This window comes from Acomys russatus, chromosome 4 (assembly GCF_903995435.1).
Source record: "Acomys russatus chromosome 4, mAcoRus1.1, whole genome shotgun sequence".
Lineage (NCBI taxonomy): Eukaryota > Metazoa > Chordata > Mammalia > Rodentia > Muridae > Acomys > Acomys russatus.
The window spans coordinates 62,243,491-62,270,595 of NC_067140.1; the positions used below are offsets into that span (position 1 = coordinate 62,243,491).

A 27,105-nucleotide genomic window follows, 5' to 3' on the forward strand; every position below is an offset into this window, starting at 1 on the left:
CGGACAGCGATATGGATCTTTTATCAGAAAGTTTTCATGTATTGAGCCCTTGATATTTTGTGGTTTCCTGAGTTAGCAGTAAGTTCACTATGTGAGTTTATTTTAAAGACTACACATTCTCTGCTAACCCTTTGGGAAGTGGGACCTGTGTCCCCTTTCCTATGATCTGGATGGGCCTAATATCTCACTTCCAAGCAAAAGAATAGGAAAGAGGTGACACTGTTAGTTTTTGAAGATAGGTTAAAATAAAGGCATGTAATTTCAGCCTTTGCAGCATTTTTTTTTCTTTTTTGTTTGTTGTTGTTTTGTCAACTTGAGATTGCCTGTAAGCAAGTCTGTAGCAATTCTCTTGATTAACGACTGGTGGGGTGGGCCTATCCCACAAGGGGGAGCAAGGGGGAACTGCCACCCCTAGACAGGTGGCCCTGGGCTGTATAAGAAAGCAGGCTTGAGCGAGCCATGTGGAGCAAGCCAGGAAGCAGTGCTTCTTCATGGCTTCTTAGTCCCTCCTTTGATTTTTCTGCCTTGGCTTCCCTCAATGGACTATGACATGGATTTTAAGCCAAATAAATTCTCTCTTCCTCAAGTTGCTTTTGGTCATGTTTTATCACAGAAATTCCAAAATAGACTCCCAGCCTAAGCTACTAAGTGTGCTGCTCTCCTGCCTCACTGTAAGGAAGTCCAGGCCACACTGTGAGTTTACCAATGGGAGTCCTGACAGCATGTTGTCTTCCCAGTTGAGTTGCAAGAGGAAAGTCAATCTGCTGTGCACTAGACCACGTGGTTATTTCCAACTACTATACTTTGGAGTGAATTATTACACAGACAAAGCAACCTAGACCTCTGGTAAACAGTAACATTTGCTCTTTCACCCATACAGCTGAATGGTTGTGATAAAGCTGAGCTACATTTAAAAAGAATATGCTTGAGAATCATTTATTCCTGGCTTAGAAGCTTCGCTATTGTCTTTCTCCACCCAGAAAATTAGTTTTCTCCTTAAATCAGCTCCTATCAAACTCTTCAGGGTACTTTTTGATAAAAGAAACATTTTACAAACACAATCAAAGGCATGCAAACATGCACATACATGAAGCTGAAGTCTCTGTTGGGTAGTGCTTTACTAAGTATTTTGGACTGATATTTCTGCTCTAAATACTTTCATTACTTAAAAAGTATGGGTTGTTTTTGTTTTGTTTTTCATTTTAAACAGTGTCTTCTGCAGGCCAGACTCGCCTCAAACTCAGTATGTATGTCAGGCTGGCCTCAATTTCTTGATTCCCTTGTCTTCCTAGTACTGGGATTACAGATGTGAGGCCTCACTGCTATCCCTAAAGTGTAGTTTAGATTATGTTTTCATTGTTTATGAATAGATCAAGATGCCAAACAACAGATCCTACACAGTATTTCCTATACTCTAACAATTCTTCAGGAAATTTCCCAAACTCAACTAGAAAGGCCTCATGGACTCCTGCAGTCTCTTTTGAAGCTCCAATAATTTGTCATGTTTTCTGGACTACCCATGCTTAACATACAAGCATTTCCAGTGTAAAGGCAACATGAACTGCAAAGTCAAAAATCGAAAGGGGCAACAATAATCAAAATATCCCATTTTCTGATGTTCAGACCATTACTGCTTGGTGCCCAAATTAGTGACCTGTGATGCTATAGGAAAATAACTTAAGCTTAACTCCTAAGGCATTTGTCAACACAGGCTCTCAAGGTAAAGGCCTCAACTGTTAGCATTTGCATATATGTACCATATTTTCTGGCATATAAGACAACTTTTTAACCCCCCAAAAAATCCCTGCCAAAGTCGGGGGTCCTCTTACATGCCAGGTACTTAGCTGCAGCTTGCTTCCCCTTGCTTCATGTATTCAAGGCATATATTGGGGAGTGCAGTGGCCGATTCCCTCTGTGCAGGGAGTATGAAGGAGAGAGGAGCAAGCTGCACACATCTTCCTGTACCCGAGGAGGAAAATGTGAGCATGGATTGGCTCTCCACCAGAACCCGCCCATTCAACTAGGAGGGCTGCTGCATCTTTGGGTTGAGTGTGGAGGGCACCTTAAAGAAGCAGTGTAGGCTGTCTATGCCCTACCTATAAATAGACACATGCTTGAGTCTGCTACACGGGGTGTGTGCTGGAAGACGGGTAGTCTTATATGGCGAGTACATTACAAAACTGTATTTTAACTGAAAAAGTTGGGGATGGTCTTATACCTCTAGTCATCTTATATGCCAGAAAATACTATACCTTTTTTGGTAGCTCTAGTATTACATCTCAAAAGGTTGGAAACTTTTCTTTCTGTTTTGATAAGTGAATGTATAGGTGGACTGATCCTTAGCATCTTTCTGAATACCTCTCTTGTGACCTTTTTGCTTAAAGCCTAGATTCGATTACGCATAGTACAATTTCTACTTCACTCTCAATAGGTCTGAAATTCCTTTTCTGCATCGAAATCAAGAATCCCAGTTTGGCCTGAATTGAGGTCCCTAAAACATTAAGGGGACTCAGCCTCGGGCTGTTGAGGGTAAAAGGATGGAGCTGGGTGCACATGTCTAATGGCTGCTGACACTAATGGCCTCTGCCACCTCATCCCGATAACAGTCAAAAAAGGAAAACAAGGCTCCCATCCAGCCCCCTTTAAACTCTACTCAACTATGAGCTCCCACTCATGGCCAGGCAACTCCTTCTAACCACTGGAAAGTGGGCCCTGCTCCCACTTAGGGGCGTGATCCTGAGACTTTATCTGTTGACTGTTGTCTATTGTCCTATTAAACCATTTATATAAGTTCTCATCTGGTAAGTATCGTGCCCTGGCCTTGTCATTCGTGATTCCACACAATGCTGCTCTTTTTCTCCCATTGGCTAAGTGCAAGACTCACCACTCACTAAAGAAACTGCTTATAGTTTTCATAATAGTTCTGTTTATAATTTAACAACTACTGTTTAGGTTCCTTCGAGGTGGGGCATAGAAAAATAATGTATTCATTTATCCGCATGTATTCAACTTCAAAGAGGAAAAAGTCCACTAGTCGCCAACTCTGCGGTTTTACGCAAAGCAAATGTGTAAATGGCTTAACCCTAAGAAGTCTAACAAGCATGAGCTTATACAGCCACATAAAGCCACAGTCTGTGTACTCTTAAATATACCTGGAGAGGTAAAGCGGAGTGTTCTGAGGAGTTACTATTTCCTCACTAACTCACGGTAACTACTCTCAAAAACGCTTCCCCGTATTTCGTTCCTAGTTCTGCGGCTTAGCCTCAACCGCCTGCACAGCGGAAGCGAACAGAGGGAGCGGAGGCGGGACTTCCGAACGAACGCCTCCGCCTCGTCCATCGAGCATGCGCCACAGTCAGCTTTACCGTGGCCCTAGCAACTGCCAAGCCCCGCCCGCCGGTGTTCCGCGAAAAGCGCTCCGGGTGGGGCGCGCGGAGCGGAGACCGTGCGGACCGTGAGTTCTGCGTGGAGCAGGTCGGCGGTCCCTCGGGTCGGGTGGCTGGGGCCAGGGACCCGACGGGCCGGGCGGAGGTCGTGCTGCGGGCTGACGCTGCTTGTGGCGTGCCTGTGGGGACCTAACTGATGATTTATTAGGCTTCCCAACTCAGAAACTCAGCCAGCTCCTATTGAGCGCTCTTGGTTTGAGGGGGGTGGGGGTCAAGGAAGAAGGGAGGTAGAAGTGTGCTGTTTCCATCAGCCAATAAGCAGATGCGTTTCTTGTGTCTGTTTTTAGGGAATATGAAACAAGTATAGTGACACTTTGCATTGCTAGTTCCACTAGGTTGGGCAAGAGTAATGATGCCTAAGATTGCAGCATTTCAAGGCTGTTTATGATTGAACTCCCTCCAAATGAAAAACTTCACAAGACACAGCCTGTCCTATAGTGTGTTCTGTGGGAGGGGCTTCTTAGTCCCGTGTTAAAAAATGGCGGAGGTGTTTGGGATGTTTAAAAAAAAATAATGGATATTGTGCCTATACAAATTATATGCCCAGTTCTTAGCACTTCACAAACAAATATTGAAAATGGTTTTATCTGCTCCTGAATTGATTCACAATTCAAGATAAGAGAAGTTTAAAGAATATTCTCTAGGGAGGCAAATCAACTTACCTTCGTTGAAAAGGTTAGCCTTTTCCTCCACTTTGGGGAAAATAAAAATTATCAGGCTGCCCTTGGCCAGACTCTGTGTAGAGCCCCAAAGTAGTGAGTTAAATCCTGGATGCTTTTTTTATAGGATGGTTTTAATTTAGTTGACAAGTATTTGAATCTATCTAAAAGGATAAAAAATTAGGAATAGATAAATCAGAAAGAATTCTACTTTTGCTAGAGGAAAACCTCACTGAAATTTTTCTCTAAATGAACACATTTCTCCATATCAAATATATGGACCCAGTAATAAGTACTCAGAAGTGTAAGAGACTGTCTTTGCCTTTATAAATCAATAAGGAACTGAGTTAGAATCTGCTGTCAAGCCTGAAAATAGATGTTATGTGCAAAGTAGACAGGCTGAAACTGCACGAATATAATTAATTTTGGATAAATTGAGTGGAAAGAGGAGTTTAATTTTTTTTCAGCCTAAGTTGCATAATGAATAGACTACCAAGATGCTAGTTTTTGTTAGTTCCTTAGGAAAGAAAAAACATTGTTTTCTAATTCTTTCCAATCCCCCACAACGCCAGCTGCATCTCCCGTTACGAATTTGACGTTAGATATATACTCACGTTCCCCCATGTCCTCTTTTTCATTAACTTTTGCTACACACACACACACACACACACACACACACACACACACACACAACCTACACAGAAAATATTAAGTGGGAAAATTCTTACCCTACTAAAGAATCTGAAGGGTGTGTACTTTTGGAAAGTTTAGAAGTCTAAGATTAAATATTTTACCTTATGGGATGTTTTAAAAATGTCAGTAGCTATCTCCACCTTAGCAGATGTGCTATGGTTAACTATTAGTTCAAGTTGGAGGCGAGTGAACATATCTATGTTAGGGAGAACAGAACGTCTTGTTCTTCCTTCCATAATCATCAGGAACGCTTGTGACCTCAAAAGGTGTGGGGACTTTTTTTTCCCAAGCAGGAAGTAAGCAAATAATTCTACAGTGGACACCAGCTGCTGTCCTCTTATTAAATGCAGCACTGACACTACTAGGGTCAGTGTCAGAATCCACAGACTGACAGTTCCGTCGCTAAATTGTTCTGCCCTCATTCCCAGTCACAAGCTGGGCCTTCAAATGTTCCTACCAACTAGCTCCAAGCTGAGATTCCTTCAGCCCCTCTTCAGTTCATTTGATTTGCTCGTGTGGCCCACAGATCTCAGGGGACACTGTGCTTGCATTTGACGGTTATCATAAGGGCTATCTTTTTTTTTTTTTTAAACAGATTCAAATGTACAGACAGGTAAAGTAGGGAAGGGACCCAAGCACAGGGTCCTTGTGCAGCTGAGGTGAGGTCTTCCAGTGCATGGATGAGTTCCCCTTTGTGTGAGCCCCTGCATAATACCGTGTCCAAAAGCTCCTGAAAGCCCCTGCTTTGAGTCTATACAGTGTGTCATGGGCGTAATGCTCACAGAGTGGAAGGGAGTCACCAGGCCTGTCAGGATCTTCTGTTTTCCTCCCTCGAAGCTACAGGGCCGAATCCATTTTGAAATAGATATTTGTCCATCTGTTAGAGTGGAACAACTTCAAGTTACACTGCCTGTTACTAGCCCCGTGGAAGGAGTTTTAAGCCAGAACTGTGGTTAGAAACCAGGGGTAGAAAAGAAAATAAAAGGAGAGAGGGAGAAAGAGAGAGAGACTGAGAGACTCTCCCCCCCCCCCCCCGCATTAATAATAGCCACTGGTTTTACTCACACTACTGCAGCCCGTATTCTCCCTTGAGTTCCCCATGAGAGGTGATGTTATGGGATGCCAGTTCAGAGCTAGAGTCACTTAGGTGAATGTGTTTCTCTATGACAATAGCAGAGAGTCACTGTATTCTTAAATGTTTTTAAAACAATTGCCATATTTGAGACAAAATGGGTAATACCAAAGTGGATCATCAGCGTTTAAATTTTATATTTGAAATGATTTTTAATATAGCGCATTTCCATTTTTTTTTTGAAAGAGTAGTTTGTAAGAGTAACTGAAATTGCTCTTTTGAGTCGATTGGCTTTTTCTTAATTTTGTATTTTTGAGAATATCAATTTAATGGTGTTTGAACTTAGTAATGGCTATTGATTAAAATTATATTGGACAGTTTTATTTGTAATGACAGTACAGTGTTGAGGCTTCATTCCTCCTCATTTTAAATTTTACAGTGCACCTGTGACACATGCTTTAGAAACAGAACATTTGGTTCAAAGAAAGAATGGCTCTCAGTCCCTCTGCGTTTCCTCAAGAAAGGGAAGCAACTAATGCAAATTGTATAGAAACGAAACAGTCACAAGGTGCTTCCGTAGCTTGCGAAGACCCCCTTCAGAACCTGCGCTTGGCGTCTCAAGACGTGCTTCATAAGGCTCAGCGAAGCGGGAGGTCACGGTGCCTCAAGTGTGGTGGCTCAAGGATGTTCTACTGCTACACATGCTATGTCCCGGTGGAGAATGTGCCCACCGAGCAGATCCCACTCGTGCAGGTAAGCCGCTTGTGTGAAGATGGAAAAATGCATTTAAGAAAGAGATCATTGGGGCTGGAGAGATGGCTCAGAGGGTAAGAGCACTGACTGCTCTTCCAAAGGTCGTGAGTTCAATTCCTACCAACCACATGTTGGCTCACAACCATCTGTAACGAAATCTGTATACATAATAAATAAATCTTTAAAAAAGATCATATATATATATATACATATATGCCTACTCTAATATATTTGATAAGCTTGGAAATTAATTATATTAATGGATAATTCGACACTATTAAACCTTTTTCTCTTGTTTCTGGAAAATCACGAGTTTGAAATAAACTATGTAATTTCAATGAAGTTAATTAGTTTAAAATATTAATAACTATAAAGTCAGTTTTATAGTCTCACTTGACGAAACTTTAAAAATGACTTCAAACCCTTGTAATGATCCTTGGGAAAACACAGGTAGGTAGATTCAGGGTGGGTGTTTCCCTGAGGTTCTGTGACTTTCCCCATCCTATATATAGAGTGGAGCAGATGGCTATGAACAACACTGAACTAAGCTACGATGTAAAGGACTGGGCCTACACATTGGACCACATTATAATTACAGTGATTTCAAGCCATGTGGAAAAGCTGATTTGAATTGATTACTTACTTTTATGGTTTGTGGTGTTTATCAAGACTTTATATGGGTAAAGTGTTCATAGATCATTTATATATAATCAAAGAATTTACTGTGTGTCTTAGTCAGGGTTTTTAATTGCTGTGACAAAATACCATAACCAAAAAGCAATTGGGGAGGAAAGAATTTATTTGGCTTATGCTTTCACATCACTGGTCATCACTGAAGGAAGTCAGGACAGGAACTCAAACAGGGCAGGAACATGGAGGCAGGAGCTGATGCAGAGGTCTTGGCAGGGGGCTGCTTACGGGCTTGCTCCCCATGGCTTGCTCAGCCTGCCTTTCTTATAAAACATAGGTCCACCAGCCCATCATGGGCCAGGCCCTTCCCCATTGATCACTAATTGAGTGATCCCTGCATCTCATGGATCCATTTTCTCAACTGAGGCTCCTTTCTCTCTGATGACTCTAGCTTGTGTCAAGTTCACACGAAACCAGCCCGTACACTATGTATGTGTTAACACTGACCCAAATGTGGGAACTGAGTCAAACAAGTGTATTAATGTGATTGGCATGTATTAGGACTTTAGAGAAGATTCAGTTCTACACTTCATACAAATGAGTCTTGCCACTAACAAAATAAATTGAGGCTATATTCAGAAATATGTATTATGATGTTTAAGGTTTATTTAGGATTGAAGTATGAAAGACATTTCAGTGCTTATTTTGTTAAAACCTCACATATAGATAAAGGCAAAGCTTATTGGCCAAGAATGAGATAATACATACAATTTGCTCAGAAACAAACAAAAAGTCTGAGGTTTAAGAATTTTTGTTAGTGTCCTCACTAATAGGAATGGTACATGCCAGAGTATAGTTTCTGAAATACATAAAGACTAATCCTGTCTTCTGTGTATGCCACAGCCACATAAAGAAAATGTCCCACTAAATACCTTACCTTGCCAGATATACCTATAACACTTGGAGGCTGAGGCACAATAAATAGGGGATTTGTCCCAGTGAGTTTGGGGAAGGCCTGAGGTACTTAGTGAGACACTGTCTTACAAACATTTAAAAGACTTTTTAATCTTAAAGTATGTTTTTAAAAAGGATTGTATATCAGAAAGAAAAAGTTGTATTTATAGAGCAACTATTTTGATAGAAATTTTACAACAGGATTATTTTCTGAATCAGTTGACAGTATCCACCATGTATTAGAAGTACTTAAAAAACCATGCCAAGTATTTGACCAACTTTATAGTTTTCTAAAGTGTATTTTCGTGCCTGCACGTAAAATTTGATGTGTTACTATGTAGCATTTGCTTTCTTAGAGCCTGCTTGGGACTGTAGAACTCAAGGAGCAAGTCCCTTTTAAGCCTAAAACTTTAGTTTGGAGACTTGTGGTAAATTAAAAGAAAATGGCTCCATCAGCTCAAATATTTGAATACTTGATCCTCAGTTGGTGGAACTTTTTGGGAAGGATTAGGAGGTGTGGCCTTGTTGGAAGAGGCTTCAAAAGACTCATGCAATTGCGTGCTCTCTCAGCATCATGGTTAGGTCTCAAGATGTGAAAGCTGTCAGCTCCTGCCCCAGCACCATGCCTGCCTGCATGCTGTTATGTTCCCTGCTAGGATGGCTTTTATCATAGGTTAGCTAGGGATAGCGATATCACAGACTCTAATCCTCTGAAACAGTTATCCCCAAATGAACTTTGTCTTCTATAAGTTGCCATGGTCATGGTGTTGTGCCACAGCAATAGAAAAGTAACTGAGACAAGAATAAATCAGATACACCTTTATTTGGTGCAGAATTTTAAAACTATAAGAAATGAATAGATAAAGATGGAAAAGAAAACTTGAGCCTCAGCAGCCCAGTTTGAAAAAGCTTTGCTGTGGGACAAGCACTTGCGGTGTTATGTTAGTATATCTGAGCAGAAAGGCACGTGCTGTTAAAGGACAAATGGGCATCCTGTTGCATATTTCAAAGTAGAATATCTCTTCCAAACTGCCCTCTGGTCTCATCACTACTGGAGCGTTTACTCTGCCATGTCAGTGGTTAATGTGATTTTTCTGGCCAAATATATGAACCAGGATACAAATACAAATTTCCTACAGGTAGAAATTGTTATGTTGATTTCATGTAATTGACCCTATGTTATAAATGATGAGTGGACTCGTGGGCATAAAAGGAGAGTAATGGTGTGTGACATCGTGGTTGGAAATCGTTTGAGGTATATATTTGTGCCTGCATCCCTTTGAGGCATACTGTGTATAACATGCTGTCCTCACATAATTGTCCAGAAAGATAAAGGAAATTTGGTTTACTTTATAGTGTGCAGCAAAACAGCTCCTTTAGAAACTAGCCCTGGGAACAGCTGAAGGGTCCGTCTCTCCCTTTAGGTCTCTGTCATTCTTCACATGGTAAACTCACTCTTAACGCAGCTCCTGTCTGGGTTCTGAAGGAAAGGCATCCTCTTCAAGACCCATCAAGCTCCTCTGGGGTGATGCTCTATCCACACTACTGCTGCCCTGCTTTATAGAGGCCCAGTCATGACCCTTGTGACCTTGAGGCTGCCTCTACAAATAATCTCGTCTTGACGGAGTGGGGTGAACTATAGAACAAATGATAAGATTTTTTTAAATGCATTTCAAAGTAATTCTTTTGAGTTAAAGACACCAGATGGAAAGATCATATTTTAATATTCCACTTATGTGAGACTCTACAAAAAATGAGCTGAAGTGACAGCAGGCCAGTGGGAAAGGAAGAGGAGGAGACTAGAAGAGCTTCTGATAGTGGCAGATCTTTATCTTGACCATGGTAGCTGGTTCACAGGTACAATAGATAGTAAACCCTATGAGAATGTAGACTGAGAATGTTTGTAGTTTAAAACAAGAAAACCAGTTTTATGCTCGAGAGTAAAATGGCTGCCTTCCAGGACCTGTTCAGAGAGACCTTACCTTCTTTGTATGAAGTGAGGATCTTGGAGGTGGTAGATGACCTTACCAAACATCTGAGTCTGAAACGAAGAAACTCAAATAGTAAAACAAACAGACAAACAACAAAATCAGCTTAAGAAATCCAAGATAATTATTATTATTTTTGAACAGAAATAAGACAGCTGCTTAATTAAGGAAAATACTTGGGCAAGTTTTTCTGAGATGCACTTGTATCAGGTATGACTTGAGTACGGTTATTTGTAACAAAGCCATTAAGGCCCATTCTGTTGCTTGTTTTTCTATTGTAATTTGTGTTGTGAAAATTCATTGCCAAAGATCACAAAATTTCAGGTAGCCTTGACTGAAAAAAACTGTATGAGGAACAGGATTTAAATTTAAAATCTGAAGTATCATTCAAGCTTTCATTTCTTATGAAAACAGCATAAAACAAACCTAGAGTTCATAGAAATTATTTTTTTAAATTTCTTTGTCATGGATGCTGAAATGTGAAGAATTGAACTTAATACGCATATGTCTTGAGGAAACAACGCTGGATCATCGCTTTAAGCACAGGTTACATGTGTGGGCTAGAATGGTTGCTCAGATACATGCCCCACCTTGAGGGAGTGGTTGGAGTTTGGTGGATCCTGAACCATCCTTAGTACTCTAGTCTAAACAGTGTGACCTTCAACTGCAAGTGTGCTCACAGGAGCTCAGTGTGAGCTTGGTGTGCAGCTTCAGAGGTTAATGTTGACATAAAAATCATACTTTTATCCTTATTTTGTCCATTTGTCTTTTCGTTTTACTCCAGCTCCCACTGAAGATCGATATCATTAAGCATCCAAATGAAACAGATGGCAAAAGCACTGCTGTGCACGCAAAGCTCTTAGCACCCGACTCTGTGAGCATTTACACTTACCCGTGCATTCCAGAGTATGAAGGCACAGACCATGAGGTGGGCAGCTTGGCACTTACATCCCTCTTGGGAGCTTTTAATTCCATCTCCTTTCTGAACTTATTGGGACATGACTTACTATCTTCCTAGCAATCTAGTGTTATGCTCATTTAATGCTAAGTATGCGTTTTACTTCAGTGATGTCTTCACAGATCCTCAACTATTACGGTTTTTTTAATCCCTCTGCTAGTTTGTTTTATAGGTTTGATGCCTCACTCTAGGGTTTTACTCTTCACTAGTACCCTGCTTCTCCTTTGCTCCCCTCAGAATTCTCCTTTCTGTATTACTTGTGGATGGTCTAATTTGATACAGACTGGGAAACTGAGTTACAACTGTCATTGGAATAGCTGCAACAAAAAAAAGAAAGACTGCCTCAGAGGAGGTTTTGGAAATTCTTGCAAAATTAAGTTTTAGTATATAGAACTTTTGTGATTTTTTTTTTTTACAACTGCTTAAATGTCTTCCTTAGGTACACCTAGATTCCTATTTCATACTCTAGTTAAATTGTCATTTTGGTGGGATGTTAGTAGCCTTCTTATCAAAAAATAATATACTGTATATATATATAAATACATATGTATGTTAAATATATGTATAAGTGAATATATTAGAAAACATATACACATACATATATATTTAGATATATTTATTCTCTGTTCAATTTTAATTTATTTAGAAAGTATATTTACAAATAATGTCTGAGTTTGATCTAGTCATATGTTTGTGTATCCTTCTCTGGTCAGTTAAATAGCATTTATTTAATTAAACAGAATACACTGTTACACTCTTCTTAAATTTGATGCCGAATTTCACTGTGTGGTCCACACTAGCCTTGAAACTCAAGGTCCTGCTGTCTCAGCCCTGAAGAATTTAGGCCTACAAGTGTGCCTCACAGTCCCCACTATGGTATACTGTTTATCCTACTATCAGTAATGGCTGTAAAAGCTGTTATACCGTTTCCTCCCCTGCCTTATTTATTTTATCTTTCCTTATACAGTGAAAATGGGATTTAATTGTTGAACAGTTTTTGGTAGTTGTTTTAAAAAGCATCATGTACTCTGTCTTTTGTCTTTTTGTCTGGCCTGTAACTCTTAGGAAGCCCAGGCTGACCCCGATCTCAAGCCCCTATTTCTCTAGTGCTGGGAGTATAGAGTGTAGCCCCACACCACAAAAATAGTTCTTAATTTTCTTTTTTAAACTCAAGGTACTGTTAACTTGGCTTTGTAGTCAGTGAGAAACTTATTTTGAAGTAACTTCTCCAGGTAATATAATATTATATGCTATTAGCAATGAGCTTAAACTTTACCATATATGGAAGAAAACAAATAATAGAATCACCCTAATGCTTCTTTTTTAGACACCCAGCATCTCTTTTTCTTAGAGTTTTAAGTTAAGTGTTTATGCTGGAGATCACAGTACTGTGTAGCTAACTTAAGTTTCTTTGTTTTAGGTTGTACTTGTTTTTCCTGGGCCTCAGTCCATCTCAGTAAAAGATGTCTCTTTTCATCTACAAAAAAGGACTGAAAGTAAAGGTAGAAGTAGAACTGATGACCTTGATGTACCACCTTTTAAACTCAAGAGAACTAAGGAAGAGGAAGGCTGTGATTTGAGCACAAGCACTTGCAAAGGCCCAGAGTTGAAAAGAGTTGTCTTTATTGACAGCACCTGGAGCCAGACAAGCCAGATAGCCTCTGATGAGCGGCTTCGGGGTAAGGAAGTTGTGTGGGGCTTTTATTTAGTAGTTCCCTCAAGAGAACAGTTACATTCAACGTTCATATTTGCTCCATGTCTCTTCTCCCTTTCTGTCTTACGTGTTTATTTATGCATCTATGTGCTTTGCTGGTGGAACCATTTTAAATTAAGCAGTAGGCTTTGCAAAACTGCTCTCTAAATACTATAGATCTTTTTGACAGGACATTTCTACATAATAAATAAATTGGATGCCTTGGAGCTGGAGTTACAAGCAGTTAATGAGCTTCCTAATGTGGGTGCTGGAAACCAAACTTGGCACCTGCACATGAGCAGGAAGTGCTCTTAACCACTGTGCCATTTCCCCAGCCTCATTGTTAAGGTACTTTAAAGTAAAAATAAATCCAGGCTTGTCTATCGCTGGTCCAGTTTGCACTGTTGTTTGCTGTCATTATGATTTTGGGTCCTTTCCCTATCAGCTCAGCACTCTTCATGAGTGTTGAATTCAGATTGCATAGTTACTGTTGCATTAAGTCAGGAGGCATATAAAACAAGCTGTTTCCACATTTAACTGTATTTAACAAGGACTACTTGATTACTGTGATGATGGCCAGATCTTTCCACATAAAGGTTTATATTCCTTTGGTACACTAGAGTGACATGTTCAGGCTTTCTCAACAGAGTTTGGTATTCATGAGTCATTGCTTCAATCAGTCACTAAATTGAGAAATGAAAAACAGTGGAAGTTCAGTCCTGCTGCTTCTTCATGTGTTAAGTGGCTTTTAAATAATGGCCTCAGTAGTTTGTAGTAGCATGAACTCAGCAGTGCAACAGGGAATCTCAAACCTTCTTTGACTTTCTTCCTGCCACAGACTTGGACTCATCATTGTCTTTCAGAGCCGTGCTTCCTTTTCTTAGGGTCTGTTATTAGAAGCTGAGTTATGGAAGCTGATACATGCATGCCATTTCTTGAGTTGACAGAGCCAATGAAATAAATAGGTGTATGTGTGCATATTGTGAGATCACAGTGGTAGTCTCAACTCAGTTCAGCATTTCAGGCGTTGTATTTGTTTTGCTTCCATTTCTATGTCTTTTATTTTAAATAAAAACTCCCATATGTATAAGTGTTTATGTGTGTATGTGGTGCATGTGCATATGGGTTTATGTATCTGTAGGCACATGGATGCCACTGCGCAAGTGTGGCAGTCAGAATAGCCTTGGTGTCATTCCTCACCTTCCACTATGTTTCAGACTGAGTCCCTTGCTCATCGCACCAGCCTAACAACTCGTAGCTTCTGAATATCCTCCCATCTCTACCTCCATCTGACCAAATATGTAGGGGCTATCCCTGTGTGCTACTGCCTCTGCCTGGGTTCTGAGATCTTCTCAGGTCCTAGGGGTGTTGTGTAGCACGTGTGCTGCTCACCGAGCCGTCTCCTAGCCTCGTACGCCGTTTTGCTGGAGTGAAGTGCTAAGCTCCCAATACAAATTTAAGTTACTTTACTTGCCCGAGTGACACAGCTAGTAATCTGAAGTCCAGGAGCTTCTGGTGTTTCTCGTTTTTCTTTGTACCTTTCTCAGTGCCTCAGACATTCTCAGTGGCTTCCCTAAAAGCTTTAGGATGTTTCCAGTTATTGACCAGCTTGGTGATTAGAAGGCAAGAAAGCTACTCAGCTGGTATTGCATGTTTGCCAAAAGGTCCCTCAAGAAAAGATGTACAGTCTGTTATCATTTCCAAGTGAAAGGAAGTACAAGCGTACATTTCACTGGCAATTTGTTATCTAATTAATTAGTTTGTACCTGTGGATTACAGGCTTGGAGGAATTCACTGTTGGTGGTTAGCAGATGAATCCGTGCTGCCCTGTGCTCTGAAGGAGTCAGAGATCACTGCCTGACACAGCCCCTGTACCCTTTACTGCTGCAAGTTACTCTCAGTGTGAAGATTTGTCTGGCATATTTTCTTATTATTGTTACCTTATATGGTAATTTCTAGGTTCAAATGAAAGAGCACAAGTAAATGTCCTTGAAAAACCTATAAATGGAATTATTCTGCTACTATTTAAAGTCAGTTCGTTCAGGTTTGCCTAAATGAGATTTGTATAAAAGATTCGTTACGTCTTCCCAATTCCCATAAAAAGCTTGCATTTCACTTTCGTGCAAGTTCATAACCATGCAGTGAGTCTCTGAAAGCAAGTCTCTACATGTCTTAAACAGTCCCTGCTTCCTCAGGAATAGTTTGGGGGCTCACAATTACAGCCTCCATACTTAAGAAAGATAGATTTCTGGATAAGCCAGATTGCCTCCATAAGAAATAATCCCATGTGTGTGAAAACTCATGGGCTTTAATCTCACAACACGTTTTCATTTGGTTAAGCTGAACAAACCATGTTTCAGCCCTCAGATGTGCTGTTTTAGGAGGTTTGCCTCCATCATGATGTTCTGAATGCTGCAATTAAGAATCACCATAATGGGCTAGAATCACAGCCCAGTGGCTAAGAGCAGTTATTGCTCTTGCAGAGAGGAACTGGATTCAGTTCCCAGCACCCACATGTTGGCTCACAACTACCTATAACTCCAGTTCCAGGGGATCCAAAACCCTCTTCTGTGACGTGCATATGGTCCACGCGCACACATATGGACACTCATGTACATACAATAAAGCAAATAGACTTAAAAAATTACCATAACAGTGAAACGATCACTTTCGTTTGTGTTGTAAACACTGTCGTTACAGGGTCTGTGTGTAGTCATCATCTTTGTGATACATTATTTTCTAGGTTCACACTTTAGCTTGCTTATTACTCTGTTGTCTAAAGCATTCTGTTGGTAAAGATGTTGGAAATGTGAAGTGAATTGTTTAATTTCTAGACCTACCACACTTCCAACAACAGAAGTTCCAGGCCTAGATTATAATTTGTCTGAATTTAACCCAATTTTTAAATTTTTTGTTGTTCTAAAATATATTCTCTTATTTTGTAATTATATGCATATGGATGTTTCTGTGAATGGGTGGGTCCACATGAGAGTAAGGGTGGGTCCACATGAGAGTAAGGGTGTGTCCACATGAGAGTAAGGGTGTGTCCACATGAGAGTAAGGGTGTGTCCACATGAGAGTAAGGACTCCAGAGGCCAAAAATGCTGGCTTCCCTAGAGCTGAAATTACAAGTGGTTGTGAACCAGACCAGAAGCTTGTATGTGCTGTTAACCACTGAACCATAGCTCCAGCTTCCAGTTCTTACTGTTTTTATTTATATGCATGCATATGTATCTGTCTATATGTGGGTGTGTGCACATAGAGGTCCTCTGAAAGACTCCACCCAGCAGAAGATCGAAGCGGAAGCTGAGTCTCATAGCCAAACTTTGGGGAGAGTGCAGGGAGTCTTATGGAAGAGTGGAGGAATAGAAGGACCTGGAGGGGACAGGAGTCCACAAGAAGACCAACAGTGCCAACAAATCTGGGCCCAGTGGGACCGGCGGATACTGATACACTAAACAAGGACCATGCATGGAGAGGACTTGGCCCTCGGCTCAGATGTGTCCAGTAGGCGGCTCAGTCTCTATAGGGGTCCTCTAGTAAGGAGAACAGGGGCTGTCTCTGCCATGGACTCTGTTGCCCACTTGCTGATCACTTCCCCCTAGTGGGGTGCCTTAGCAGGCCACTGAGCAAGAGGATGCAGACAGTCCTGATGAGACTTGATAGGCTGGGGTCATTTGATAGGGGAGAAGGGCTCCCCCTCTCTGAGGACTAGGGGAGGGGCATAGGCAGTTAATGGGTATTCGTTAGGGCATTTTCCTCCATACTTCATTTTGGTTGATGTCCTGTGTTGCTCTCTCCATCTCAATGCTCCCCTTTACTCACATTGGCACCTACCTAGATGTACATATTTAGGAATTTGATGAGAGAGAATTCTGGGATTTGTCTTTGAGTCTGATAACCTCACTTCATATAGTGTTTTCCAGTTTTATGCATTTTCCTGTAGTTTTCAAATTTTTATTTTTTATTTTTTCCCTTTTAGTCAAAAAGAGTTCTGTGGTATGCTTACTACATCTTCCTTACCCATTGACCTGGTGATGAACATGGGAGGCTGCCTTCATTTCCTTGCCATTGTATAAAATGCAGTGATAAGCATGGATGAGCGAGATCTCCATGGCATGATAAGAAGTCCTTTGAGTTCATTCCCAGGAGTGGAATAGTGAGGCTGTGTGTTAGTTCATTGTTAGTGTTTTGAGAAACCTCCACGGGGACTTCCGTAGTGGCTACACAGTTTATGTTCCCACCAGCAATGGATAAGAGTTAATTTCCCTCATCTTCTCACCTTATAGAGGTCTCTCACTTCCTTGGTTAGGTTGTCTCTAGATGTCTGGGTTAGCTTTGTTTTTGAGGCAATTATAATGGAATATTTTCCCCTGATTTCTTTCTCTGCAAGTCTGTTGTTGATGTATATAAAAGCTACTGGGTTTTGTGTCCTTTGACTTTGCTGAACATCTTTATCAGACCCAGGAGTTCTCTATTGGAGCCTATGGGTGTTTTAAGCGTGGAATCACGTTGTCTGCGAGAAGCAACAGGTGAATGCCTTCCTTTCCAATTTTGATCCTCCCTATGGCTTTCTCTTATCCTACTGCTCTAGCTAAAACTTTAAGAATGATGTGGAATAGGAATCAGGAGAATGGGCACCCTTGTCCAACGTTTTAGAGGAAATGCTCTGTTTTCCTTTGTTTAGTATATTGGCTATACGTAGTCATACATAGCTCTTTACCATATTGTGATGTTTTTTGTCCATTCTTACTTTCTTGAAGACTCTATGAAGACATACTGAACATAGCCAAGGGTCATGCTGGCTTAGTAAAGAGATTCTCCTCCGAGATCCATGACTTCGCTAGCCCTGAGTAGATAGCCAGGTTTCCAGTATCAGACATGATTTTCCTCTTTAGAGGGCTTAGTTAAATCTGACTAGAGAACTGTTGGTTACACCAGGATATGGGCGCTGCTACTGTACCCTGGGGATTATTGTGCCATGCTGGTTGTTGTTGTGGCCCATGGGCGTCATAGCTAGGTAGAACTGTTAGTTGCTTTTGGAAGCTTGCATGGTGCCTCCTAGTACCATGAAAGCTGGTCTCCAGGGAAGAGGCTTTTAGGTCTGCTCGGGGCCCTATGTCTGAAGTGCACGGTGCCTTCAGCAGCTGGGACTTGCCTTCCACCTCTTGGGGGCAACAACAATAACCTATAATATTGTAGAGTCTCTTGGACAACACTGACCAACAACAACTCAAACAAGGGCTTCTCATGCCTGGTGTTGGGGCTTTTGTTAGGTCTTTGGCTCTTGGATGGAACATTGTCAGCCCAGATGAGAAAATTTTATTTTAATTGTGGATATATATTTATACACCTACTTATATGTATGATAGGTATTTTTAGGTAAATAGTTAATTCCTTATGACTTGTTCAGATATCCTTATGGTCAGTTTACCTTTCCCCCTCCCTCTCCTGCGTTGTCTCCCTCTGCCTCCTTAGTTAGAGCCTATAGCAAAATATAAAGAAAAAAAAAAGAGTAAATAAAAATGACAACTATTTCAAGGAAAAAAATCACTTTATTGGATAAATTAAATCCTTTTTGCAAATGAATAATGAAATTCTGTCAACAAGCCAAAACTTGAAAAGAAGCTCCTCGAGAGAAGATAGCAGGGTAGAAACAGTGAGATAGAAGACTTCGTGGGCCATTCAATTTTAAGTGTATTGTACAAGGTCTGAGACTCAGGGAGATTGGGTGTGCACACGACCCCATTCTGTGCCATGTGCTGTTTCTATACGTACCTCTGTGCATTTAAAGAATACCCGGTTTAGAGTTGGAATAGAAGGAACTTATCTGCACTTCCTAATTAAAAAGTCCTTGAAGCAATTAAACCATCATTGTGTATCAGCGCACATTATTGTACCAGTTACTGTTATTGTTCTCAGCAATAATGCAATTGAGAAGTATTTATATGTTCCTTTTTTGTTTGTTTGGCAGAGTTATTACAAGTTGAACTGAAAACAAGGAAAACTTGCTTTTGGCGCCATCAAAAAGGGAAGCCAGATACTTTCCTTTCCACAATTGAAGCCATTTATTACTTCCTGGTAGACTACCATAGTGACATGCTGAAAGAGAAGTACAAAGGACAATATGACAATCTTCTATTCTTCTACTCTTTCATGTACCGCTTGATAAAGAATGCCAAGGGCTCTGGAGAGAAGGCAAAACCAAAACCCACCCGTTAGTTCTGCACACAGCGCTTGTCATGTGCTCTGCTGACGTTCGCAGGCTTGTTCCTGAGCCGTGTTTACTCTGGAAAAAAATTGTGCTCAATGCCTTTGAGGACTTGGGGGAAATTCTAGCTTTGTTCATTTTATCATCCTTTTTAAAGGAAACTTTGAATTTGGCAATTTTTAAGAGAGAATGCTGAATGAAAGATACTTTCGAAGCTATTTTGGTCAGTTTGGGCATATCTCAGTTGCACGGTACATCTTAATATGCTGTGAACTGTATGTGATTATAATTATATGTGATCAGAGATTGTCTTATCTTTTCACTTATATTCACCTTGCCTTTGGATCTAAATGAAGTCAAAATCTTTTGGCCAAAAAAAAAAAAAAAGGAAGAAAGAAAGAGAAGCATAATTTGCTTGATGTTAGTGACAGACGTGGCATAGGTAAGTGTGCTATGCTGGCTCTGTAGCCCACATTCCCTCCCACTGCTTATCCTCTGCTCTAGGTGAAAACTGTGGTTCTGCCAGAGGGATGCACATATGACCTGTTTTAACAAGTCACAAGGCCCAACAGGACCGTATGTTTTGATGTACCAGGAATGCTGTAGGAGATGGAATTTATTTTTCAAGAGTGAATGATACAGGGTTAAAATTAATTTCTTCATGTTTAGAGCATGTCTAAAAATAAAGGTAAGCTAGAACGGATTGAAGTGGGGGCAAAGTCTGCACTGGGGAAGGATGGGGAGTATGCTGATGTCAGACTTCCCTGAGCCAACTCTGCTGCCATGTATCCAGCTCTTCAGACCAACAAAACAGTTCAAAAATTGAAGGAAAAGGAGGAGAGAACAGTCTCATCACTCCTTCTCCATGAGAAACGTGGGCCACCTCCTCCAGATGAGAGTATTGCAGAGCCCTGCAGCCAGATAGAGTCTCCAGGTCTTCCTGAAGGCAGGGGGTGCCTGCAAGAATAATGAGTTGGCTGCACTTGCCTTGTCTCCCTTTGATATGATAGACTAACCGTGGCCTTGACCTGCTTCTCCCTGTATAATGGCCCTTCAGCCCTTGCTTTTTTACTTTGAAGTGCCCCTCGCTCTGAATCTGAGTCATAAGCATCTCCCAGATCTGTATGTCTATTTTTGTGGTTTGGCTGTCGACATATAACATACGTGGCCATGCTAGCCTGCTGGAGCGTGCAAGGTTGCCTTTACCCTTTTGCCCCTGTACATCTATGAAGGTCAGGTGACCTGATAGCCACCGACCTGATTCCTGACACGTGAACAAAGAGTGCCTTATGGCACTGGCATTTCACTATTTTACAGCATTATTGTGCCAGTATAGCTAGCACATTTTTGGGTACCATATCAGATGCCACTCAAGCATCCAGGAAGGGTTTTAGCCCCATTATTTCATAAGCTCTTGACCAATGGCTTTGTCTTCTTTCCCTTCTTATCCACTGACAGTACCAGCAGGCGTCTGGGATTCCCTGAGGCTGCCAAAAGGGCTTTGGGGTGTGATCTGCAGTGTTAGTGAAACTAATTAGATGAATGGCCTAAGCATATATGCTAAACTCTTCTTCCTTCCTCCATGCACTAAGCCCACTCATCCTGTCGTGGCCACTTGGCTAGGAAAGCATCCTTGCCAGGAGATGGACACCCGCCTCCTGGACTCCATGCCACAGCAGCAGATGCTATCCAGTAATTTGTCAGTGCGTACTTGGTCCCCACCCTTGCTAGTTCCTCTTCTTTCTTTCAGCTTTCCCACCCAGGATCATGCATTCTAATAAAGTTGTGAATTCAAGGCGGCCTCAGACTCTTCCAGGCAGCCAGCTAGTCCAGGTGGGATTTTGTTCAGGAAAGCAGACATCTTTAAAGGATTAGTATAACCTTTAGACAAATGTAATAAAGGACCAGGGCTTCCCCCCCACCCCCACCAAAGGTGGGGCTAATGGGGAAGGAGGTCTGGAAAGCTGCTGCAGGGAAGGCTGACTGATGGCCTGCGTGGCCTCAGCTCCTAAGCCTCCAGTCACTCCTCCCGCATGTCTCAGTTGACAGGTCCTTCTCAGCCCATTTGGAAGCCTTACAAAGAAGTAAGGGGACTTCGCTTGGCCTTTTCTTTGATGCCATGTTAGTTTGGTTTTTGTACTTGTCTGCCTTTAATAATCACATTTTATTTGATGAAAAAGAATTTCGTTTCGAATCCCAAATGCTAGGCTCTGTCTTTCCTCTTGGTTCCATCTGTATGCCTCCTCATCTGTGTGACCCTCTCTCCTCGCGGTGCCTTATCTGTTGGGGTGACTGCTCAATGTTGGAGTGACTGGCAGCTGGCTACTCAAGAGCTCCCCAAATGTCACAAGTAAGTAGGTACCATAGGAAAACATATCTTTCATATTATGGAAGGATGATATATCAATTTTTGGTCTCCAAATACTAGTGATTAAATGGCTCCATTGAGAAGTATTGCTAATCATTTAATGCCTATTCACGAGAATCATTTATCAACATACGATGGATACAGTCCTCCACATGAAAAATGGAGGGAAAAGCATGGAAATCAAAGGAAAAAGACAAGTGTCAAACAAAGAAAAAAGACTTCTGGGTATCTTCAGAAAGAATGTATTTGTTCAAAAATGCAGTTTGATAGTTATGTCATTAAATAAAGATCCTAGAAATTGAGAAACTACTATAGTAATTGAATACAGGAGTTGGAAGATAAAATATCAGAATAGAAAATTCTAATTTCTAAATACTTAATGGTAGCCTTGTTAAAAGTTGTGACTGAGACCGTGGACTACCTGGACTTACTGAATTAAACACAACAACCTGAAATACAAGGATGGCAGTGCTCTGATTAGGTGTACACTCTGTTGTAAAGGAGAAGGTTGGAAACTAAATCCACAATAATGCTAAGTTCACAAAAGTAAGCAACATCAGGTGACAGGAAAATTCGTATACTCTGTTCACTGTGAATACATTCAGGTTATTGTGACACTGAGTTTCCTGAGGGATTGTTGAGAAGCCAAAGCCCTTTTCTCCAAACTGTTTTTAATTAAAACTTTTGATTATTGTATGTATGTGTATGATTTGTAAGGGTGAGGGTATGGGCTGCAGCGTGCACGCTTCAAGGTTGGAGGAGGTCAGAGGGGCACACCCTTGTGGAGTCTGTTCCCTTCTACTTTTATGTGAATTCTGGGGTCGAAGTCAGGCTGTTGGTTTGTACTCCAAGCATCTTTACCAACTGAGCCCTATCAACACACCTCCAAATTGTTTTTAACCATAACATTTTTATATCCTTTTGAGGCTCTGGGTGGGGTTGGGGTGGGGGCCAAGCAATCTTATTTTACATGTTGGCTTTGGTAAGTACTGTATACTCACTACATATTTATGGTGTCATGGAGAAATTTGATTTGGGTGCTATAATAGTCATGCCCTCAGCTGGCCGATTCATGTCAATCAGTAAGTTTCTTTACTCTAATTCTGTCACTAGAATTAATTAACTGTCTAGTCAATAAGGCAGTTTTAATTTTCTTTGCGAAAGCTGTTTTGTTTGTTTTTGACACAGGGTCTCACTTAGCTCAGGCTAGCCTGGAAATCACTACTCACTATATAGTCTTGAACTATTAGCAGTCTTTCCACACCAGCCTCATCAGTGTTGGGACTGTGTGTGAGACAACACACTCAATTCTAAAGGTCATTTCTAAATCTGGTACAAGGTTGGTTTTTTTTTTTTCCCTAAAAAGATCTCCCATTCTACAAAAAGTTTGGGGTTCCAGCTCTATGCTAAAGATTGTGTAGGTGATCAGTATAGGATACCAAATTCTAGGCACTAAAAACAATAAAGGACACATTGACTAGTGTAGTAGTACATGAAAGAGATACTAGTTAAATAGGAAATAAATAACACTGACCAGAGACTTGACTGAAAGGTGGGTGAACCATGCTGATAATGATGAACAGCCTCAAAGGGGGGAACCTTGTGTGCAAAGAGCTGTGTGTGTGTAGCATATTTGAGAATAGGCTTGGAACTACACATGGCATGAAAAAGTAAGAGAAGATGAGATCACAGATGTCATGGTAACAGAGACCATGATAGACCAAAGTGGTTTTGGTGGGCAAGGGACTTTATTGGTGCTACTAACAGGAGAATGGATGAGGAGTTATCTTCAGGAATGAGAATGATTCAGAAGTAGCTGTATCACAAAGAGCTCATCCCAATATAGGTGACAACTAAAGGAAGCTGCAACCACGGAGAGCCCTGCTACTTGCAGGTAGCTGGGCAGGCACATACAACATGTTTTCATCATATGTTCCCCTCCTCCAAAAAGCCAACAAAAGCAAGGAAACCAACATGGAGATGGTTTTGTGTTCGCCAGTTACTGCTGTGTGTGAGACCTGCTCTGTTCTAAAGGAAGTTAAGCCACTTGGCTCACAGTGTTCCCCACAAGAATCATAGTACCAGGCATGAGAAACCCTGGTCAAGGTAATACAAGTGGCTCCCCATAGCTCTGGATGCCTCTCAGGAGTTAAGGGTGGACCCCTATTCCTGCTGCTGACACTCATGTAAGGATCAGGATTGGGGTGATTAGAGCCGGATCTCACCTGTGAGCCTCTTTCCTGCAGTCCAACTTCTATGGTTCCAGCCAACAACCCAGGGAGGGAAGCAATTAAACAGTCCTACATGAACCTTGGCAATTACCAGCATGGAAAGATATGCAAAAAGATGCAATGTGTGGCACTCACATGGCCTCAATGACAGGAAGGAAATTATGCCTGGTACAGGACCTAGCCAGCTTCCTGGGGCTAGTGAGATCATGGACCTTAGTAAAGACTCTTATTATCTCTACCTTTCTAGCACAGTATAATTCCTAACTACTTTCTAAATCTTGTCTTTAAGCCCACAGTTAAATGTTACTATCACCCCTCTTCAAACAAGCTGCTCTTTACAGCAAGTAGGGACCATCATCAAAAACCACAGCTGGACACAATGCAGAGAACAACAGGTCTTGGGGAGCCCAGCCACAACAGAAACTTTTACACCACAGCTTCTGCATCAGTGGCAGAAGAGGGAGTAGCCTTGTTGGAGGAAGTGTGTCACTGTGAGGTGTAATAGAAGTTTTTGGTTTCTTTGCAAACTCAGTTGTGTACTGTAAATAATGTTTTTGTCTTAATCCCAAGTGTGGGATTATAATTAGAGCTTGAGTTTGTCCACAGCTATTAATTGTCTTGTGGGGGCGTGGCTTTTGCCAGCTGGTGAGGAAGGCCTTCCTCGAGGGACATGCTCTAGGGCTCTGGGGTTATAAATGAGAGCCCAGGGAGAGTGGGGTATAGTGTGAGGTGTTGGTGTGTGAGGTGTTGGTGTGTGAGGTGTTGGTGTGTGAGGTGTTGGTGTGTGAGGTGTTGGTGTGTAATGTGTACTGGTTTCAAGAGACCGGAGACAGATGGGCAGAGAGAGGGAGAGAAATGCTCTGGGGCACAGCAGCTTGGAGGAGACTGCTGGCTGTGTCTGCTGTTGGCAGAGATTGGTATACCTCCAAAGACCCTTTGACTCTAAACAGCTGGCAGAAGTAAAGGGACCTCCCTCTCCCCACTAACCTTCTCTCTCCTTTGTAGGGCTTGGAGGTTGGAAGAGAAGCTGGCACCTAAACACCCCAAATAAAGTAGAATTTAGAAAGAGAGCCCTACAGTGGGGTTTTGAGGTTTTATACACTCAATCTACACCCAGTGAGGCTCAATTCAGTCTCCTCCTACCTGTGGATCAAGATGCAGAACTCTCAGCTCCTTCTCCATCACATATCTGCCTGCACGCTGCCATGCTTCCCACCCTGACTAAACCTCTGAAACTGTAAGCCAGCCCCAGTGAACTGTTTTCTTTTATAAGGTTGTTGTGACACATGATGTCACCTCACAGCAATAGAAGCCCTAAGAAGTTGGTACCAGGGACTGAGGTTTTGCTGATAGGGCTGACCATGCTTGTGTTTAGATGAATGTGCATTTGGAGGCTTTGGACTAGGAAAGCAGGGAATGCTTTAAATGATGTTTAATGGGCCAAACCAGTAGGAACATGGATGCCAGTTGTGTTGAGAGTGATTTGAGCCATGGAGGCCTGGATCAAGAGGTTTCAGAGGAGAAGAATGTTCATGTGTGGCCTGGAGGCTGTTCATGTGATAGTGTGACAAAGCATGTAGCTATTTGCCCCTCTTCTAAAAATAAACAAAAAAACAAAACGACGACGACAACAACAACAACAAAATACCTACCTGAGGCTAAATTGAAGAGGTTTCGTTTTGCTTTTTGGGGCTCCTCCCTTCTTTGGCAGAGGAAATTTCAGTACAGCCTAGTTTTGACTCTGTTGTGTGGTTATTAGTGTTCGCTCTTATGAAGATCTATAGTGAAAAGGAGCAAGCAGAGTGTGGAAAAATATAAAATATACAATTTGAGGCAAAAAAGGGCATCAGGAAGTGGAATGGAGCTGAGTCCCATGTTCAAGGAGATAAACAGATAAAAGAAAAGCCTGATGTTAAATAGTTTAAAGGGAGTGGTGCCCACATTTGAACTGTGCGCAATGCAAGGTCTTGATCTCAAATGCAGACACACACAAAAGCTGCGAGCTGCATCAGCTGCCTGGATACTTTTTGTTCCTTGTGCCCAGAGAGCGGCAGACAAGAAAAGAAGCCCCCATCTTCACTGATATGATGGCCATTCTCGGTTGTCAGCTTGACTGTATCTGAAATTAACTCAAACCTCCAAACGGAGGCTACACCTGTGAGGTATTTTTGCTTATTTTGAAGTAGAAAGATCTACTTCTAATCTGTATCTTTGAAATAGGAAGGCACATCTTTGAGCTGGGGGCAGGGCGAACACAGCTTTAATCTGAATCTTGAGACAGGAAGACACACCTTTAATCCAGATCACTTGATCTGGGAAGACCCACCCTTAATCCATGCCACACCTCCTGGAAGCCCACATATGAACATGGAAAAAGGAAGCTTTTGCTCTTTGTCTGTTTGCTGTCGCCTCACTAGCAAGTCTATACCTTCCCTGGCATTAGAGGCTACTTCTTTGAGGGTTCAGCACATATTGAAGACCATCTGAGATAACCAGCCTATGGTCTAAGCATCTACTGTATTCTTGGACTTTCCATTCATAGGTAGCCATTGTTGAAGTAGTTGGATGACAACCTGTATGTCATACTAATAAATCCCCTTTCTATACATAGAGAGATATTCACTCTATAGGTTCTGTCTGTTACTCTAGAAAACCCTGACTAATAGAACAGGGATGGTTGAACCTTAATACAAGGATGTTAAAATCTTGTTCATAATGGGGACAGTAAGAAGTAAAGGTTGCACTTAAACAGGGATTATAATGATAATACGTAGGCATGGCAACACCATCCTGAAAAGAGCATGATAGCTTAAAACTCAGGCCTTTGAGGGAAGGTGCGGCTGAGTTACCCAGTAGCCACCAATGGAAGGTGAAAAAGATGAACTAACAGGGAGGGGAACCAAACAAGCAAATGGCTGACTGTGGACTGAGGGGTCTGACTGCCTCACTGAGCCTACTGAAGCAGTAATGCTGGAATCTGCATCTACATCTTCCCTTGTGTTCACAACCCCGTAGCACCTAGCACAGAAATGAGTCCCCGAAACCTCCTTTTAAGTTCCCCTCAAGAAGAAAAGGCCCTTGAATTATTTAGAAACTGCTTCCCAAGCTTAAGGAGAAATAAATCTACGTTGAATGAATGGTGGATGGTAAGCACAGCTGTACTTCCAGGTGCATTTTTGAGAAAGGACTCACTCATGGCCCAGCAGCAAGGAATGACGTCAGCAGCCTCCAACTACCAGAGCCCCACGTGTAATTTTTAAGTTCTGAGTGGATGCACCCTGCATAGGTGCCTCCTCCCAGAATGCTCTTCCCTAAATGAGGCATTATTAAATGAAAACCCCAGGTTGTTGGTCAGGGAGACCCAAGAGGCTCCAAAACATCATAAACTATTGTCTTCTTTGCCCACCAGAATGAGCCCATAGGAACCTTATGACTGAAGACACTACACC

General features: G+C 41.7%; 1 protein-coding gene across 1 annotated transcript; it reads left to right on the plus strand.

Annotated features, from left to right (window-relative positions):
* The first annotated feature begins 6,287 nt into the window (after positions 1-6,287).
* Positions 6,288-19,143, plus strand: Dtwd1 (DTW domain containing 1). Its single transcript, XM_051144547.1, has 4 exons — positions 6,288-6,623; positions 10,980-11,123; positions 12,574-12,832; positions 18,821-19,143. Exons 1-4 carry the CDS (start codon positions 6,360-6,362, stop codon positions 19,066-19,068), a joined length of 915 nt encoding a protein of 304 aa, XP_051000504.1. The 5' UTR covers positions 6,288-6,359; the 3' UTR covers positions 19,069-19,143.
* Positions 19,144-27,105: the final 7,962 nt, after the last annotated feature.